The 19949-nt window shown below is 41.5% G+C and overlaps 2 protein-coding genes across 5 annotated transcripts in view; one reads left to right on the top strand and one right to left on the bottom strand.

Annotated features, from left to right (window-relative positions):
• Positions 1 to 608: 608 nt before the first annotated feature.
• Positions 609 to 18899, top strand: aga (aspartylglucosaminidase). The gene is made up of 9 exons (XM_015950781.3): positions 609 to 841; positions 2589 to 2742; positions 3751 to 3863; positions 5585 to 5697; positions 8540 to 8648; positions 9029 to 9104; positions 16044 to 16151; positions 17432 to 17565; positions 18697 to 18899. The coding sequence occupies exons 1-9, from the start codon at positions 733 to 735 to the stop codon at positions 18795 to 18797; spliced, it is 1017 nt and encodes a 338-aa protein (XP_015806267.2). The 5' UTR covers positions 609 to 732; the 3' UTR covers positions 18798 to 18899.
• The window catches only part of neil3 (nei-like DNA glycosylase 3), a 38961-nt gene continuing 36035 nt past the window's right edge, over positions 17024 to 19949 (bottom strand). For 2 of the 4 annotated variants that reach the window (XM_070550317.1, XM_015950759.3), the window contains 2 exons: positions 19472 to 19628; positions 17024 to 19364 (listed from right to left, as the gene is read on the bottom strand). In XM_070550317.1, the coding sequence (XP_070406418.1) occupies positions 19182 to 19364; positions 19472 to 19628 (340 nt within the window). In that variant the 3' untranslated portion in view covers positions 17024 to 19181. Of the gene's footprint in view, positions 19629 to 19949 lie in introns of all 4 variants that reach the window. The other 2 variants (XM_015950770.3, XM_054739290.2) reach the window with 2 other exon arrangements.

The raw sequence follows: 19949 nt of genomic DNA, 5'->3' as shown, positions 1-19949 counted from the left end.
CTGAAAGCTGCTAATGAGCAGAACTTCTAAATTGGATAACACCATCAATAATATACCTGCTTGCTTTACCTTCTCCTTTAACTCTACACGTGTGCTTTGAAAATGCATTTTTGTTGTTTTTTCAGCCAGGGCTAAATGTAAGAATAAAATAAATAGGTCTAATTATGTGTCACTCTTTGTAAAACTGAATCAAAGACAAATTAATTTAGAATAGACAAAAAAAATCCAGATGATATAGTTCTTGTAGAGTTTCTAAAACTGTGGAAAGTGGTACATTTATCAATCTTTATATATCTTTATATTCTCTTGATTAATTTTCTGTTCTTCAAAAATAATTTACAATATGTGCATTACTCCCTTTTCTCCTTAGCTATTTCTGAAGACTAATCTATAATGTAGAATTAGTGCCGCCCCCACTGACCACCGCAACCACCAAATATCTCAGCTATAACAATACAATTACTATTTTATTGAAATTTTTAACAAAAATCTCCAACCCCAATGGTGTGACACGTTATTCTGTATTAGCTGTACTGTCACTTTAACAACGAACCCGCCCATTCAGCACGTGACACAAACAGGAAGTTTGAGTCTACCGTCTCTGTGAATTCAAGAATAAACTCATTGAACTTCGCACTTATCGTTCTCTTCGTGGGTTTAACAGCTCGACTGTGGCAGCGAAGATGCAATGATCTTGTTTTAAATATTAGTGCGTGTACAGGTAGAAACACAATGCTTTTATCGGTTTTAGCTGTCTTTTTAACATTATCACTGTCCCCCGGACACGCGTCATTACCTGTTGTTGTTAATACTTGGCCGTTCAAAAGCGCCGCGGCAGCAGGTAGGCCTTTTTATACTCTTACTGGTTACGTTCACTCTGAAAACGTTCAGGAAGGGCTCAGTCACGTGACACCAAAGTCGCCACACGTGCACGATGGCGCGCGCACAGACTTGCCTGTGCACTTTGATTAAAATGAAAAAAAAATGCAGGCATTAGGCACGAATGAGTGTTGTCTGTGTGTTAAGTATAGACAGAAATATAAAAACAGAAGTTCAATTTATCTACAGGTATTCTAATCCTCTAAAAGCAGCTCTATTCTTTAGCTAAATGAGTTGTTTATTTGCTGCCATTGTGACAGCGGATTACTTGTGAGCGACTATATAAAACTGATGTCTTTTTCATGAATATAATTAGCAACCATTTATTTATTGTGTCCATTGTGAATAAAATAAATGCATTTTTATTTTCACACATCTTTTAACTGAGGTCATTAAAATGGATTGGAGCATAACGTGAAGAAAGTGATGTTTAATTCCTCTCATTTAAACCAAACTTGTTTCTAATCAAAGAACAAATATCTGACAGATTGTTTTTTTTTTATTACGGTTGGAGAAAATAAGTGTGTGTGTGTGTGTGTGGACATTGTGTGTGTGGTTAGGTTCAGGCCATGGCCGCATCATAACTGGTTTTCAGGTTTTTTTTTTCCCTCTCCCACACCATTAAATCCTTATTTATTTATTATTCTCCCCAAGCACGCCTGTGCCTCAACCAGAGCTTATCCATGTGAAAGACCATCAGAGTCTCAGATGGGGATATGAAATGGGCTGAACCCACTAGGCTTCATAGCTGCTGCCACTGGCAGGTCTGCCCTCACTCTGTTTGATTTCCTTCAGGGTGATACATTGGACATGTTCGAATTGAAACTGAAAATATTTCAGCATCAGTTGTGACATACCCGTCAAGTCGATTTCCAGCGGGTGCACAGCTCAACACGAAAAATGATAGAAATGGTATTCAAAACATCTCAGACATCAGCTAAGACCTGTAGGTGATTAAAGTTCACCCAGGAATCTCTCTTGGATAAATAAATACCCTTTTATTTATCCCATTCCTGTCAACTTTTTCTTTTCTGCCATGGATATGAAAAAAAAGAGTAAAATACATCTCTGTGTTTTGTTGAGACATTTCAAATTGAAATCTAAGCCTTGACTATTGATCTATCCATGTAAATCATTTCCATGGGGGGTTTACAGAAGCAGCTGGCAACAGCAGGCTAATCTCTGCTTCCATTCTGCTGAATATTATAAAAGAGAAAAAAATATTGAATGGTGAGTTTAATAAAAAGGAAAATAACACTGAACACTGGAATAACCAGAGCATTTAGTGGGAAGCTGGTGGCTCAGCCTTCAGTGGGTGTTTTGATCCCTCATGGGTACACAGAGGATTAGTGACCAAATGTTTATCGGCCCCGTTTATTAGAAAGCCATTGCACTGGTCATTTTTGCACATTTAATACAGTTCTGACTAATCAAACCAGATTAGTAAAAGCAGCAAACGGATTTTAGAAAATCAGCTGTGTATCACAATTATCAAAACCGTCCTGAAAACATGATGAAATTTGGGTGAAAGCGTGTTAAATTTTAAACTGGTTTCTCGTCCATTGTTTTGATAAAAGGAATATCTAAATAGCGGCGGTCATTTCTTGTGTTTCTATGGTGTCTGTTTTCAATCTTTACTTGTTTTATTCAGACAAAGGCTCGTTTGAACAGAGTGATGCTGCTCGCTGACAGGCTCATTGTTTGTGCAGCATGGGGCGTCCTTCGGTCCGGGGGCTCTGTGTTGGATGCAGTGGAGAAAGGCTGTGCCCAATGCGAAATTGAGCAGTGTGATGGCAGCGTGGGCTTCGGTGGGAGCCCTGATGAGTCTGGAGAGACGACGCTTGATGCCATGATCATGAACGGGTAAACCGCAGACACACTGTACACTGGTCTGTCAGGCTGAGGCAAAGAGAGAAATAGAAATGCAGTCTAATTGAACAGTAAGGATTTGTATCACGGGCAATTTTTTTTTTAAACTGATTGAAATTTAATAGCTTTCTAGATTTCCTGTGGCACCCGTGAGATGGTTCAAGCCCAGAGCCATTTTATCTTTCAGTTGTTCTGCTTTAGTGCTGTTTGATGCTAGCGTGACATTACTTTAAATGAACAGAGAAGTTGCGAAGATCTTAAAAATTCAAACCTATATTTGATTACTTGGATTTTTAAAATGCTAATCATTCACCTGCAGCTGTCAACCTGTAGCTACACTTTTATTTGTCCTTTTTTAACAATCTGCAGCATCTTCCCATGTATCTTTAACATTTACACACTTAACTGGCTGACCTTTTCTTCAAGCCTTCTGCAGGGAAGTGCTAATTAAGAGTCTCATTATGATCTGAAAGCTTTCCAATTATTAGGTCCTTAAATACTAACATTTACAGTCTCAGAAGTTATAATGGGAAGTAAATGTCAGCTCACAACAAAAGACGAGCAGTAAGCTGTTTACTCTTAATGGAATGCTCCTTCTCTCATTTAGCCAGAAAATTTACTTTTTTTGGTTACAGAGTAATGATACCCAAGAAATCCACCACACAGCAGCAGACCTATTCTTCATTCTTAAGTGCAAGAATTTAAATCAACACCAGTACAGTGATCCAATGAAGCAGTACAGCATTAAACATTAGACGTGTAAAAATGGTAATTCTGTGATATCGTGTCAGGATAGAGTTGATTTTACTCCATTTGCAAGCTCTTGAAATTCAGGTTCTTTATAATAAATTTTCCAACATATTTCAAGTCCATTACACATGCTGGTGTATTTTGTATTCTGCTCTACCCGGATTTATAATGAAGCTACATGACTTGCTGGGTTTGAATCCAGCAAACCTTACAGGATTGCTTCTTTCTCGTTTGTGTGCACTCTCTGAGCAGTAATACAATGCAAGTGGGTGCAGTGGCAGACTTGAGAAGAATCAAAAATGCTATCGGAGTGGCCAGAGCTGTGATGGAGCACACAGACCACACATTGCTTGTGGGAGAAGCAGGTATGTGTGAGCTGTTGTCCACTCCTGAATAGGAATAAAATCAAGATTAATGTGTCTTTGGTGTGTTCTTGCTGTGTTGAGTTTCAAATTCCTTCTTTCAGTTCTTTTAAAACACAGTAAAGGTTTATTTACCTGCAACGTTTCATTTGCAGCTGCAAACATCTTCAGGCTGACGCTGATGGTGGCGTCACTTCCTTCTCCGTTTATCCGCGGGCAGCAGAGAACGTTGTCGCCCTCTGCTGCCCGCTCTCCCCTCTCCGATGATGCAGTCCCATGCGCGATCCAACGACTAAACTCCATTGTCTCTGTTCATGGACTCACATCCACGTCTCCTTATCTCGATAGCTTCTTTTATCCAATCAATCAATCAATCAGATTTATTTATAAAGTGATTTTCAAACAAAGTGCTACTCAAAGTGCTTTACAAAATGAATCCATCTTTTGTATTTCTGTTGTTCGGTATTTATGATCCTTGTGTTGTCCCAGTCCATTATATGGTTTTCTCTGTCTCAAAAGACAAGATATCAGCTGGATAGAAATGTGGAGTCGTTTAGAAATCCCATGCAAACTCTGCAATAAAACATACATAGGAGAAACTGGACGCCAACTCAACACACGAACAATAGAACATAGAAAGGAGTGCGAGAAAGAGGCAAGTCGAAAACACACAAGAGCAGCAAAAGAAGAAGCAGAAAGCACAATAAAGAAGTCAGCCGTAACAGATCACTGCACAAGAGAAAACCATATAATGGACTGGGACAACACAAGGATCGTAAACATCGAACAACAAAAATACAAAAGATGGACAAAAGAAGCAATCGAGATAAGGAGACGTGGATGTGGGACCATGAACAGGGACGATGGAGTTTACACGTTGGACCGTGCATGGGACTGCATCGTCGGAGAGGGGAGAGCGGGCAGCAGAGGGCGACAACGTTCTCTGCTCCCCGCGGATACATGAAGGAAGTGACGCCACCATCGGCATCAGCCTGATGATGTTTGCAGCCGCAAACAAAACGTTGCAGGTAAATAAACCTTTTCTGTGATTTAAAAAGAACTGAAAGATGGAAGATTAATGTGTGTTGGATTAATGCTGTAATTTGAAAAGACAAGTTAAATTTCTGTACCTGGATTTTTATTTTTTTATTGTATAGTTTAATGGAAAAAAAAGACTAAAAATAAATGTGTCTGATGGATATTTGAATTTGCATTAATGATCTTAATCAGGCACTTATTGCAGCAGGACAAAACCTTTTAGAAACGGCATTAACTTTAATCCCGAGAAGGCAAACATTAGCGGAAACTCGCTGGTCAGATCATCCCCTGAGCATTAGGAGAAAGATTACATACTCCTAAAGTGTGCCACTTAAAATAATAGAGAAAAATATATAGCTTCTAATGCTTTATGCAGTAGACGAAAAAAGAAAGAAAGAAACACAAACTGATTGAAGCATTTCATTCCTCTAACGATTTGACTCGTAAGTCATGAAATCCTTGCATCAACTCATCCATCATACCCAGTCTGACATTCTTTAGGTAGCAGAATAATCAGAACCCTTCAGAGAAGCAGTTCTTTTTCCAGAAACGTCGACCAGCCTAATTTAGATTAAATTGCTTCAAGTCCCGTCTTTGTTTGTGACCTTTTGTTTTAGCTGTAACCTAAGGTCAGTGTGGTCTGGAAGGTGCACCTTGTACTGAGACTATTGCTTCTTTGCTCGTAGCCTCTGTGTTTGCTGAAAACATGGGCTTTGTTGCAGAAGACCTGACTACCAACAGATCTTTGAATATTTTCTCACAGTGGCTGAAGGGCAACTGCCAACCTAATTATCGAAAGGTAAGTGCATGTGTGTGTGCTCATATCAGACTGTTTTTCTACACTTGTGTCTGCCACAGGCATACTGCTTCTAAAAGATTGATTTCAAAAGGAAAAATCGACGGGAATACGAAAGTACTTCAAAAAAACAGAAAGTCAGCTTTTGTGGCAAAGGTGATGCCCTACAGCACTGAGCTGTTGCTTTCTTCAAAAGCTTCCTCTTTGCTTCCATAACAATGTCACGACATCTCTGGAATAAGGGAAGTGATATATATTCAGAGATTTTTCCACGTTCCATTGATCAAATTTCTCCCATTCATATTTTAGGAGACAAAACGTATTATTGTGAAGTTCCCACAACTATTTATAGTTGCGTCTGTGTTGGATAAAACTTCTCTAAAAAACAGATACAATGTAGAAATTAGAGCCCTGCACTGAAGCCCTTCGGGCCAACGACTGTGTAATTACCTCGGACACGGGCCGGGCCGGGCGCCTTTATTTTTAATCGAAATCATTAAAAAAAATTAAAACACTTAAACGCAGCAGTAGAGCCCTGCGCGGGACTGTTTTCTTCATCCCGCACCTGCTGAATTACGGACCATTACCGCCCGCACCTGCAGCGTGCATGTCTACTCCCGCCCGCAACCGCAAAACTCAGAGAAATTATTACCTCACAATAAAAGAGATGTATTGAGTTTGCGTCCTCAACATGTCATTTTATAGGTTATCCGCTTTCACCGCTGCGCTGCGCTCCGTTTCAATCAGGCTGTACAGCAGGATTTCCCCTCGTAGCGATATTTTCTCTAACTCTGACTGCTTCATGCTATAGATCGTTGCAAAGCTGCTTTTATGTACTTTTAGGAACCGTTGGAATTATTTGAATCTGATCAGCCATTCAAAAGTTATAAAACGGAGCATTTTGGATGACAAACTCGCACGTCTCTGAATCTGTGTTGTGATTCGTTGCGCTCCAGACAGGGGATCCCGGTGGCTACCGTAATGTATTGTTTATACACGGAAAGCCCCATTTTTTTTTATCTTTTCAGCACTTTTGGAATTTTAATGATATCTTGAACTAGAGCAGGGATCGGCAACCCGCGGCTCTTCCATCCATCTGATGCGGCTGTCTGTGCTTGTAAAATAATGAATGGATATTTAAATAAAATGCTTTATATTTTACTGAATTAATTTTATATCTGTAAGTCAATTCTATGTGAAGATTGTCTGCGTAAACCTGAACAGTTCCAACCCAGACCGGGTTGGGTCACGCTTGTGCGTAACCATAGGCGCTTATGAGCTGAAGAGGATGTGAGATTCTGGGCTTCTCCTCAGACGGCTCCTGGATGCGTCGCACATTGGAGACAGGAACAAGCGCTATTCAGCCAAAGTTTCATAATCAGGGAACATTTTCTAAGTGACAAGTCTCTCTGAGAGACAGGGTTTGGAAAACACTCGCTTCAGTGGGAGGAACCTTCCCGCATGCGCTTCTGCGACGCTCGGATCCTGCACGTCTTTTAACACATTGGTCAGGATTGACGCACTTTGTTTTCATTTAGTTGGTTAAAAAAAAGCCGGGCTCGGGCCGGGCCAGAGAATCCTGAAAACCTTTTCGGGCCGGGTCGGGCTGGGGCTCCACCCCCTCGGGCCGGGCCGGACACGGGCTCAGATTTTAGGCCCGTGCAGGGCTCTAGTAGAAATTACTCTGAATTATTTAATTATAGGATGCACAGTGGCGCAGTGATTAGTGCTGCTGCCTTGCAGCAAGAAGGTCCTGGATTCAAATCCCGGCCTGGGGGCCATGTTCCTCCCACAATCCAAAACCATGACTGTCAGGTTAATTGGTCTGTCTAAAATTGTCCATAGGTGTGTGTGCATGCATGGTTGTTTGTCCTGTGTGTGTGTCTGTGTTGCCCTGCGACAGACTGGTAATCTGTCCAGGGTGTACTCCGCCTGTTTGCCTGGAGGCTGCTGGAGATAGGCACAAGCCCCCCGCGACCCTGTGTCGATAAGCAGGAATAGAAATGGATGGATGGATATTGTAATTTGGTGAGATTATTAGTTGGGAAAATGCAAAATAAATACTTTTATTTTCTTACAGTGAACGGGCCTTTTGAGATTTAGTGTGTTAAGATCGTACAGACTTCAAATGAAATAGAGTAGATAAAGCTGTCTTTAAGTAACCAATCTACCTCTCCTCCTATTTTCTAGCTAAGACAGTTTGCATCATTTTCTAAACTTTAAAAAAATTCACAACATAACTGAGGTAAAGTCAACATCCCCCCCTTCACACCTAAAAATCGCAAAAGCAAAGAAATAAACCACCAAGCTTGTCTCTGAGGTAACGGGAGAACATTTGTACTTGTGTTGCTCATAAACAGAGTATGTTGCAATGATTTTGTCTTTATAAAAGGGAGCAAAACTCAGATTCTGATGCAATCCATTTAATGAAAAATTCACTCTTTTCAGGAGAATTTAACTTGCCTTTTACCTCAGAAAGGTAGAATAGACTTCTTACACTCCTCTGTAGGCCAAGCTGGTGTGTTTAAACCAGTAAACACATTCCCAGAGTATCACAGCTTGTGCTGTCTGACACACTGCTCAAAACAACTTAGAATGAATGCAGAGATACTGAGTTACCTGTGCTGCAGTCTTATGGTGTGTGACAGCTAGAGAAGACATCCATCATTATATATTAGGCGCAAAAACATGTGCTGACTAAAGTGCTGATGCTTTAATTTCATTAAATCCCTAGATTGAAAGTGCCTACAGATCAGGATGCTTTGTCTATGCTTTATTAAGGTAATTAAGTCCCACGGTAACAGCATAATGCAAAAAGTGATATCCTCTTATCACCTGCCGACAGAATGTCACTCCAGATCCTTCGAAGTCATGTGGACCCTACAGGCCAGAAGCAATACAAGCTCAGAACAAGAGGGCACGGCCTGTTAATATACACTCCCACGACACCATAGGTAGGTCCACTGAGCAGTTTTCATTGAAGCATCTTTAATATTTGTTACCTCCATGATACAAACTGGTTATGGAATGTTTAATTACATAACAGATGGGTCCAAGGATGGAGGCAAAATACCAAAACAGGGAAATTATTGCTTATATATATATGTATATATATATATATATATATATATATATATATATATATATATATATATATATATATATATATATATATATATATATATATAAAATGTTTTTTTCATCTTTGGTAAAACTCAAGTTCATTGCTTGCTTACCAAATGGTCAGTTTAAGCAATCATTCATACAAGAGCTTAAAATGACAATAATTTGTTGTTTACACAGTTTTTTTAACAACACTTTTTTCTCCTACCAGGGATGATTGCTCTAGATAAAAAGGGTAACATGGCTGCTGGTACATCAACTAATGGACTAACTCACAAAATTCCAGGGTGTGTAGAATGTTTACTTTAATAATGATAATGGATACATTTGCATCTTCAGGGTGTGTTTTCATCATAATAAATGAGAAAGCTCATGCATTCTTTTTTGTCAGCATCACTATTTATTAGACATATAAACATTTCACTCCGCCTGACTTTTTAAGTGCGTCTACAAACTTGAAACTTTTTTAGACATTGCCATAAAATAGAAATAATTGGCCAGTTCCTGAAAGTGGGTGGCTTTCATTGTTTCAAAATGACACAAAAACATGCGCAATAATCCAGAAATCCTACTTTGCAGGATGTGCATTTAAAAAATAAACATAATTTATAGAGTCATTCAAAAGTAATCCCTCCCTGTCATGCCTAATTACCCACTGGATGGGTGTGATGGAGTGTTTCTCTGCAGGAACTATCACTTCCTCCTGTGCTTTTCTCCTTTATTATTTGCTGTTTACCATCACTGTAGGCTGTATCACTTAGCGTGATGGTAGTCTACCAATCAATGAGGTGAACACCATAAAAGTGTAGCTAACTTTGCTCTGGTACCATGTCTATTTCTACCACTCACAAACTCATGTTATGTTTGCAAAATGAGAACTTTAACATCAAAGTTGTTTATTTAGCATTTTCCCTCAAGATATGTGCAGGGATGATGACATACAAGTACTGAACAAAGTCCTTGACCTACCAATACATTCTTTTTGATTTTGCTTTCAAACAGCAATAATTTCTCATAATATTTTAAAAGACAGTGTTAAGTATAGTCTTCCAGGCTTTTTGAAGACCTTTAGAAGTACATTTTTTTCTGATACAGGATGTTTTAACCAATGTTATCTTACATTTTGCATGTCTAGGCATGATGTAGTCTTTAAAATAATCATATAAGTGAGGGACGAAAGGAGTGTATACTGCATAAAGCTGGCAAACAGAACTTAAAAAGAAAGATCCTGCAAAAACGACTTTGCAGACCTTGATCGATCAATCTTCATTTGACTGAAGTTTTTGGCTGCAAACCATTTTTGTGATTTCCCTTGTTGCTAAGGAAAATCACAAGAAAACGTTATGGCAAACATTGATTATTTTGATGTTTTTATATATGTAACAAAATATTCAATAAAATGAAATCTTCCAATGGATTGTTGGTAACTTAACCCTGTTTCACACCGAATGTGGGGCGGAGGCTGTCCAGTATCTGTATGGTTTCCGGATGCACTGCCATTCCTACTTACTGCAGTTCACGTGCTGAATGTCTCCGGATATCTGTTCCCACAAGAGTATTGATTGATTAGAACTTTGAAACTACGTTTAAAATTTTAATGTAAAAATAACGTGAACTGATGTCCCCGTCGTTAATAATAAAAGAAAGGTTGGCAAAAATAACGTGGCAGGTTTTATTTTGAAAATACCGGATACTCCTCCTTGAACTGTCACCTTATCGTGGTGGAGGAGTTTGAGTGCCCTAATGATCCTAGGAGCTATGTTGTCTGGGGGCACTTTGTGCCCCTGGTAGGGTCTCCCATGACAAATTGGTCTTGGGTGAAGGGTGAGACAAAGAACGGCTCATAGGATCTTTCATGGATGTAAATTCAAAGAGTCAGTGTACCATGGCCCGGAGGGTTACCAGAATCTCACCCTGGAGCCAGGCCTGGGGTTGGGGCCCGTGAGCGAGTGCCTGGTGGCCAGGCTTTCGCCCATGGGGCCTGTCTGGGCTCAGCCCGAACCGGATACATGGGCTCATCCAACTGTGGACCCACCACCCGCAGGAGGAACATGAAGGGTCTGGTGCAATGTGGATCGGGTGGCAGACCAAGGCGGGAGCCTTGGCGGTCCGATCCCCGAACAAGAAAACTGGTTTTTAGACATGGAACATCACCTCGCTGGCAGGGAAGGAGCAGGAGCTTGTGGCAGAGGTTGAGCGGTACCGGCTAGATATAGTCGGACTCACCTCGACACATAGCATTGGCTCTGGAACTCAAGTCCTTGAGAGGGGTTGGGCACTCTCCTTTGCTGGAGTTGCTCCGGGTGAGAGGCGGAGGGCTGGGGTTGGCTTTTTGTTAGCCCCAAGACTCTCTGCCTGTGTGTTGGGGTTTACCCCGGGGGACGAGAGGGTAGCTTCCCTGCGCCTTCGGGTCGGGGAACGGGTCCTGACTGTTGTTTGTGCTTATGGGCCAAATATCAGTTCAGAGTACCCACCCTTTTTGGAGTCCCTGGGACGAGTGCTAGATAGTGCTCCATCAGGGGACTCAATTGTCCTGCTGGGGGACTTCAATGCTCACATGGGCAATGACAGCTTGACCTGGAGGGGTGTGATTGGGAGGAACTCGAGTGGTGTTTCATTATTGGACTTCTGTGCAAGTCGCAGTTTGGCCATAACGAACACCATGATCGAACATAAGGATGCCCATCAGTACACTTGGTACCAGGGCAGCTTAGGTCGCAGGTCGATGATAGACTTTGTAGTCGTATCATCTGACCTGCGGCCATATGTTTTTGACACCCGAGTGAAGACAGGAGCAGAGCTGTCAACTGATCACCACCTGGTGGTGAGTTGGATCAGATGGCAGGGGAAGATGCCGCGTAGACCTGGCAGACCCAAACGCATAGTGAGGGTCTGCTGGGAACGCCTGGCAGAAGAACCTGTTAAGACGGTCTTCAACTCCCACCTCCGGCAGAGCTTTGACCGCATCCTGAGAGCAGTGGGGGACATTGACTCCGAGTGGGCCTTGTTCCACTCTGCGATTGTTGAGGCGGCTGTTGCTAGCTGTGGCCGGTGCCAGTCGTGGTGGCAACCCCCGTACCCGCTGGTGGACACCCGAGGTTCAGGGAGCCGTCAGGCTGAAGAAGGAGGCCTACAGGGCGTGGCTGGTCTGTGGGTCTCCGGAGGCAGCCGACAGGTACAGGATAGCCAAGTGGGGTGCAGCAGTGGCAGTTGCCGAGGCAAAATCTCGGGCGTGGGAGTAGTTTGGTGAGGCCATGGAGAAAGACTATCGATCGGCTCCAAAGAGGTTCTGGCAAACTGTTCGGCGCCTCAGGAGAGGAAGGCAGCAACTTGCTCACACTGTTTACAGTGGGGATGGGGAGCTGCTGACGTCAACTGGGGCTATAGTCGGACGGTGGAAGGAATACTTTGAGGAGCTCCTCAATCCCACCTATGCGCATTCCGAGGAGGAACCAGAGCCGGGATACCTGGGGATGGACTGTCCAATCTCGGGGGCAGAAGTTGCTGAGGTAGTTAAACAACTACACAGCGGCGGAGCCCCGGGGGCGGATGAGGTTCGTCCTGGGTATCTCAAGGCTATGGATGTTGTAGGGCTGTCATGGTTGACACGTCTCTGCAACATTGTGTGGTCATTGGGGGCAGTTCCTGTGGGGTGGCAGACCGGGGTGGTGGTCCCCATCTTTAAGAAGGGTGACCTGAGTGTGTTCCAACTATAGGGGGATCACACTTCTCAGCCTCCCTGGAAAGGTCTACTCCAAGGTACTGGAGAGGAGGGTCAGATCGATAGTTGAATCTCAGATTGAGGAGGAGCAATGTGGTTTTCGTCCTGGCCGTGGAACTGTGGACCAGCTCTATACCCTTGCAAGGGTGATGGAGGGGGCATGGGAGTTTGCCCAACCAATCCACATGTGTTTTGTGGATTTGGAGAAGGCTTATGACCGTGTCCCCAGGGACACCCTGTGGGGGACGCTCCAGGAGTATGGCGTGGGTGGTTTTCTGTTAAGGGCCATTCAGTCCCTTTACCAGAGGAGCGTGAGTTTGGTCCGCATAGCCGGTAGTAAGTTGGACCTGTTCCCGGTGAGGGTTGACTCCGCCAGGGCTGCTCTTTGTCACCAGTTCTGTTCATTACCTTTATGGACAGAATTTCTAGGCGCAGCTGTGGTGTGGAGTGCGTCGAGTTTGGTGGCAGGAGAATCTCATCTCTGCTTTTTGCGGATGATGTGGTCCTCCTAGATTCATCCAGCTCTGACCTTCAGCTCTTGCTGGGTAGGCTTGCGGCCGAGCGTGAAGCGGCTGGGATGAGGATCAGCACCTCCAAATCTGAGACTATGGTTCTCAACCGGAAAAGGGTGGCTTGCCAACTCCGGGTCAGGAGAGAGGTCCTACCTCAAGTGGAGGAGTTTAAGTATCTCGGGGTCTTGTTCACGAGTGAGGGTAGGAGGGATGGTGAGATCGACAGGCGGATTGGTTCAGCATCTGCAGTGATGCGGACGCTGAGCCGATCTGTCGTGGTGAAGAGGGAGCTGAGCCAGAAAGCCAGGCTCTCGATTTACCGGTCGAACTATGTCCCAATCCTCACCTATGGTCATGAGCTTTGGGTAATGACCGAAAGAACGAGATTGCGGATACAAGCGGCCGAAATGAGTTTCCTCCGTAGGGTGGCCAGGCTCAGCCTTAGAGATAGGGTGAGAAGCTCGGACATTCGGGAGGGACTCGGAGTAGAACCGCTGCTCCTCCGGATCGAAAGGAGTCAGTTGAGGTGGTTTGGGCATCTGGTCAAGATGCCTCCTGGTCGCCTCCCCGGGGAGGTGTTTCGGGCATGTCCTGCTGGCAGGAGGCCCCCGGGTTGACCCAGGACACGTTGGAGAGGTTACATCTCCAATCTGGTCCGGGAACGCCTTGGGGTCCTGCCGGAGGAGCTGGTGGAGAAGGCCGGGGAGAGGACAGTCTGGAGCTCCCTAGTTGGGATGCTACCCCCGCGACCCGGACCCGGATAAGCGGAGAAAGACGACGACGGATACACTCCACTGAAACACGTCTCACTTCCCGTCTACTTCATGTAATTTCTTTACCTTCATGACAATCCACAGGTGGCGTCTGGAAAAAAGTAGACTCCATGTGGAAACATGCCTGAGCTCTGCATCCAGATGTGCACCACAGAGATTACTCTGATTGGACTCTAATTTTTGATCTATGCGGAAGTCGTATGAAAACCGGACCACATTCGTTTCTACATTCGGTGTCAAAGAGCCTTAAGTATGCCACATGTAAAATAAAACTGGTTCTTTACAAAGTGTTCTGTTGTATATTGACAACTTGGGTTTGCTTCTTGAGTTTAGGTACACTCCATGTGGAAAGTAGACTCCATGTGGAAACATTATTGATTTTATTGGTTAGTTTTCCATGGCTCAAAGCAAACAAGGGAAAAAAAAACATTTAAGGTTGTCACATTTAACAACTGGACTTAAAATGACAATGACAACAGATAAATAAAATAGTTAAAAACTTTGAAAGACCTTCAAAAAACTTTCATAACAATTTCTCTTCAGCACTTTAAAAATTACCAGGGAGTCTGTCTCCTTCAAAGACGAATTTAGAGAAATGAAGGTAGATTAGAATTTTGTACAGCACTCTCTTTATTTATACTTTAGTGTGTAGTGAAGAGAAACACGTGTTTTCTTATTTTTATGTAATCTTAAGGTACTTCTGCATCACATAGATCTTGAACAATGTGGACAGGCCAAATCTGAATTCTGAGTCTGCAATCAATCAATAAATAAAAAAACTGAGTTGAACCAGAGCTACACCATGCTACATACAGGGATTTCAAATTTAATGAGGGAAAATATCAAAGGGAAAAAATAGATCTTATGTTTAAAATGTGAGACTAGCTTTGATTAAACCTCTTTCAAATAGGAGCTGTAAGTGGAATGTGTTCAGTATGTATGCTCAAAGGTAACAAGTCATTAGTTATTATACTGAGAAAAAATATCAAATAAAGGAAATGATCACATGTTCCTGTATTAATGTAATTTTCATGATCAAGTGTCCACATAGGTTATCCTATTTAACTAAAGTATTGCACTGAAAAAAATAAAAAAACTAAACAAAAAACGAAGGAATCGTGAATGCGACATTAAAGTAAGCAATAAAAGACTTATCCAGTAGCAGAGCATTTAAATTATTTAAAAACATTTCAAGATTCGGGGCATTCTTAAGGCTGCTCTGCCAGAGAGGCGTCCACACAGACAGAAACTAATGAAAGTCTTTTATGGAGTGTAAGTAATCTGAACATTTCCATTGCAAACATTACCCCTAAAGCACTAAATGAAGAGATCTAATGCTATGTTATGCTCTAGTCTTACGGTTTATACATTTATTAGTAACTTCAAAATGCAAACACTTCACATGATTACATCATTTTAAATTATTTATGAAACCTACAGGGCTGATGTTTACGTTTATTAAACATGCAGTTTATGGAAATGCTCCCACTCTTTCTTGTCTAAAGCCTGGTTTGTAGAATGTAATGATGTCCAGCTGCATAAATAGTAAACCCCTAACATCTCATCCTTCCATTCTAAGTCTCATGGTCCACTTCCAAATTCAGTGTTGGGTTTACCCTCTTTGGTCTACTGGTTGGAGTGAGGATGGTAAACTGAAGTATCTTTGAATACAGATTGCTTAATTAAAGGAAACGTTCATCTTTTCTTGTTGCCAAACACATCCCGACATGAATTGAAGCTTTATGAAAAAGAAAACTTAAGGGCAACATTCAAGTCTCAACACTCCTTTAAATACTCTTCCATGTTTAGCCTCTGAAGACGCAGAGAACATATTAGCACTTAGACTGAACTTTTATCATATTTATTTTGGCTTTTTGCTTGAAGGGTAACACATTCAGGTGATCAACTAGTTTGATACTACCATAGGACGAATGTTGTGTACACAAATTGGGCATATTACTACTATTTAAAGTTGAAGCAAAAATAGCTATTGAAGTAATTTAAAACCGCTTGCATAATATTTGTGATGTAGAGAACGAATGCAAGTTTTTTTCTGTCTGAAAAGTTTTTACATTTAGTTTTCTGCTCCTTGGAGAGCCAAAAAACAGAAAGTTGAGCAATGCAAGTTTAGATTTTGACAGTTTGGATTTCATATTATTTCTATGTCCAACATTTGAACTTTTTTTTTTTTACATTTCATTCCTATTTTGCGTCCTGCAGTCGAGTTGGAGACTCTCCTATTATCGGTGCAGGGGCCTATGCAGACAGTTCGGCTGGTGCTGCTGCAGCAACAGGCGATGGAGACCTCATGATGCGCTTTCTACCCAGGTGCTTTGACTGGTTCCCCAATGAATTTTACATTTCTTTTGTGTATTTTTTTCTATTGTGTCACTGGAGGACAGCATGAAAGCTGTCAAACAGTATGCAATAAGTGAAGGTCAAAAATAATTCAAAATTCACTTTAAAGAAGCTTCTTCTTCTGCAACTTTATAAACACTATCTGTTGGAGTTATCCACACCCAACTTACCGGTATGTATTTTATTTATTATATGAGTTTTTTAGTAAGTCAAAATAGTTCACTGTCAATCAAATGCTGAACTAACTCGAATATGTTGACTGAATTCAAACTCCTTCACACTGTTATTTATGAAAAATAGGACTGCAGAGTGTTTTTTTCTGAGCAAAAAAAGCAGTTCAGAGAAATTTGACATCTGTGACGTCTAGATATTTTAAAGAGCTAACTTCTAATGTGGGCCTTGAGCTCTAAGTGCTTAAATGGTGTTAAAAAAAGAGGAGACATGGCTTCGTCGCCCTAAAACTGTCATCTGAACATTCCACCAAAGAAGTGAGATTTCACTTAAGCGACTGTTTTCTCTTCTTGGTTTAAAGCTTTATTTATCTAGGCTAGGATTGTGAGTGCACATGCCATTCATTTGACACACACACACACACACACACACACACACACACACACACACACACACAGTCTATTTCAAGTATAGTTTTTTGCTCACTTCCTGGAAATACCACAGCTTGTTTTCAAGAACCGTGTTATTAGTGGACTGAATTGTATTTATTCATGCCCACATTTCTCCTAAAAGTTAGAATATTGTGCGTGTGTGTGTGAGAGAGTGACTTGAAGCCTTACTGCAAACCAGCATCCACATGTTTAAACAAACAAACTGAGGCAGAGCACAAATATAGTTTATAAATTTAATGAGGTATTATGTAAAATACAGTCAAATGGAAAAAAAAACTGCAAACACTGATGACTTCCTGTAAAGTGTTACAAGGTACATCTCTGTTCACATTCATATTTTTTTCCCCAAATCAAATTTATACTTTCATTGTATTTTTATTGGAAATTTCAAGTGCATCACTCATTTTATGCAATTGACCTGAGGCTAATGGAGTTAATGACACTGGTAGTGTCAGTGTGGTGCAAGTCATTTAAAGGCATTGGTAAATTATCGCGGTTCCATTTTATTTTCTGCTGTAGTTTTTCATCATTACTATTCTAAAGGCATCATTATGATGATCCTGGTTGGTGGCCTTGACAGCCCTTGTTAGTTTGCCTCATGTCTTTTCTGTGTCATACTGCCAACAGTTACTTGGCCGTGGAGCTGATGAGGGCCGGGGCAGATCCCTCGGCAGCCTGCAAGTCGGCTATTTCCAGAATAAAGAGGTTTTACCCGGACTTCTTTGGAGCCATAGTCTGCGCTAACACAACCGGCCATTATGGTGAGTGTATGGGTTCACAAATAGACTGCAGTGGTCTTTTCCCAAACGTAATGATGCATGTCCTCGGGGATGCAGCAGGGAAAACAAATTAATATTCACCTAATGGTGTTAGGATGTTAATGTGCATCTAAAAGGAAATTAGAAAACTTTTCAGGGATTACCCTGTGTAGAGAACTAAAGAGATGCACAAAAAATAACATAGCCATACCATGCAATAGCTGTGTGTTTTCAACTAACATTTATGTAGATTTATTTTCATAACACTGGCCTTTGAAATGCAAAATAAAGAGCAGAGTTAACTGAAACTGAAAATTTACTGTTGCCAAAATTAGTGACTCTTACCAACGTCATTTTGCCCATGTTGGTACGTCCAGTATTTAAAAAATAATAATAAACTAAAGGACATGAGTGGGTTACTAATGTCCATGTCCCTTTAAGACTGGACAACTTTTTTAGCGCATACGTAGTTATCGTCCATTTATCGTCAATATCCTCAATATACCATGGTATTGATTATAGGCTGTATCGCACAGCCCTATGTTAACATCTCCATGTACTTAATGTATTGTCCTTTGGAAGTTTTCAGGAAAATCTTCTGTGAAGTCGAGTATTTGTTTAAACAAAGGTCAGGCATTAATTACATTGATTTGTTTTGTCTAAAGGTTACTAGGCCTCAACCTTTGTGAAGATACGTCAAATTGTCCTCTGTTTTGAAGTTTGTCATCCATTCTTCCCTGAAGAGCTCAAGCAAAATCTGTTTCAGCCTGGAAATTGTGTTCTCATGGCAACAGTGATACATTTTGTAATCTTTCTAGCAGATGAAGAGGCACACCCTTAGGCTCTCCTCTTTTACACAGCTCATAAGTTTTTTTCCACCTTCAAATAGCAACATGCAGTTTTTCTGATAACTATATTTACCTTATTTCCACATCATATTATTTCTGTTGTGCAGAAAATAAGACCAGGATGTGAATAAAAAGCCATATTAACCAGTAAAACCACCTGAAAAGCAACAGCCTTTATTAAGACAGAACATGATGATTTGAGCCAATCTATAGACACGATGAGAAAGGAACAGGAAGCATTAACTTCCATTAACAGACCTGTCTCTCTCTCTCTCTCTCCACTCAGGTGCAGCGTGTAACAAAGCCCCCAGCCTCACCCAGTTTCACTACATGGTGTCAAACTCAGAGTCAGACACTCCAGTCATGAAATCTGCAGATTGCTTTTAAAAAAATAATACTTCAAATCTCTAAAACTGAGTATGAATGAACAATTTCTATGATGCACTTTATTCTGATATAATGAATTAAAACTGAATTTATAAAAAAGAATTGCTTTGATTAACGTTTCTGGCCTGACTTGTTCTAATCAGATTGATGGCGCTTTTGTGAAAACTTAAAATTACACACACACACACACACACACACACACACACACACACACACACACACACACACACACACACGTCATTTACAAAGCACAATACAAAATACATGCAAATATAATTATGTTAGTTGAAATGCATCAATAAATGTAAAACAAATACCTAAATTCACTATAATACAGTTTCTTTCGTATATATCAGGGAACTATTTATGCATGGCTGCAACGCTTCAGCTGCCAGGAAGGATGGACACCCCTGGTCCATTCTCTGCCCACTGGAAGAAGTCGCATTGTTTACCCTTTTGAAAGCTGCAGGTGTAGAAATTTCGACCATTGTTTGGGCCAAGCTTCAGAACCGTCCTCATTAAACAGCGTTTCCCGTGGTGACAGAAAGGGAAGTGCAAATCAGCCCACTGCAACAGTGGGAAAAACACACAAAACGCTTCATTAATTCAGTTTAGTTTCTTTTGCAAATGGATTCAAATTAAAAAGTATCCACAAAAATACTGTCTACGGTCACCTCAAAAAAGTTGCACTTGGTCTCTCTTGGTAGCGAGCAGGAGTAGAACTGTCGTCCCTTGTTCTCCCCCTCCTTGTGGACCACTCTGAGGACAGCCGGACGGCAATGGGATGCACAACAAGGGGCACTGGGACTGGGAGAGATGAGGGTTGCACCACTTGATTTTTCCATTTTCCACACAGTGACAGGAGGGAAGAAACTGTCTTATTAGCTTGAAATATGTTGTAAATAAAAACCCAGGAATACCTGTCACATCAACACTTATTAGCCAACGAGCAGCCCTCTCTTCAGCTGTGTGTAATGTTGTTGGTTGGCAATAATTGTATATCGCTTGTTTTCGACTGTGGCTATCAATCTAAACCTAACAATGCTGCATTAGGATCCCACAGCATTTTTTTTAAACCACACTTATCTCCCTGAACTTGCAAAAAACTTCTCTTATTATAAACTTATGCATGGATAGCAAAGGAGATTCACT

Source organism: Nothobranchius furzeri, chromosome 1, assembly GCF_043380555.1.
Source record: "Nothobranchius furzeri strain GRZ-AD chromosome 1, NfurGRZ-RIMD1, whole genome shotgun sequence".
NCBI lineage: Eukaryota > Metazoa > Chordata > Actinopteri > Cyprinodontiformes > Nothobranchiidae > Nothobranchius > Nothobranchius furzeri.
Note: the sequence above shows the minus strand (reverse complement) of the source record. Positions and strands in the feature narration are given on the sequence as shown.

Coding starts and splice junctions, on each gene's coding strand:
- aga (XM_015950781.3), top strand. CDS start 733: ATGCTTTTATCGGTTTTAGCTGTCTTTTTAACATTATCACTGTCCCCC. Junction 5,698..8,539: donor GCCAACCTAATTATCGAAAG/GTAAGTGCATGT, acceptor ACCTGCCGACAG/AATGTCACTCCAGATCCTTC. Junction 17,566..18,696: donor TAACACAACCGGCCATTATG/GTGAGTGTATGG, acceptor CTCTCCACTCAG/GTGCAGCGTGTAACAAAGCC.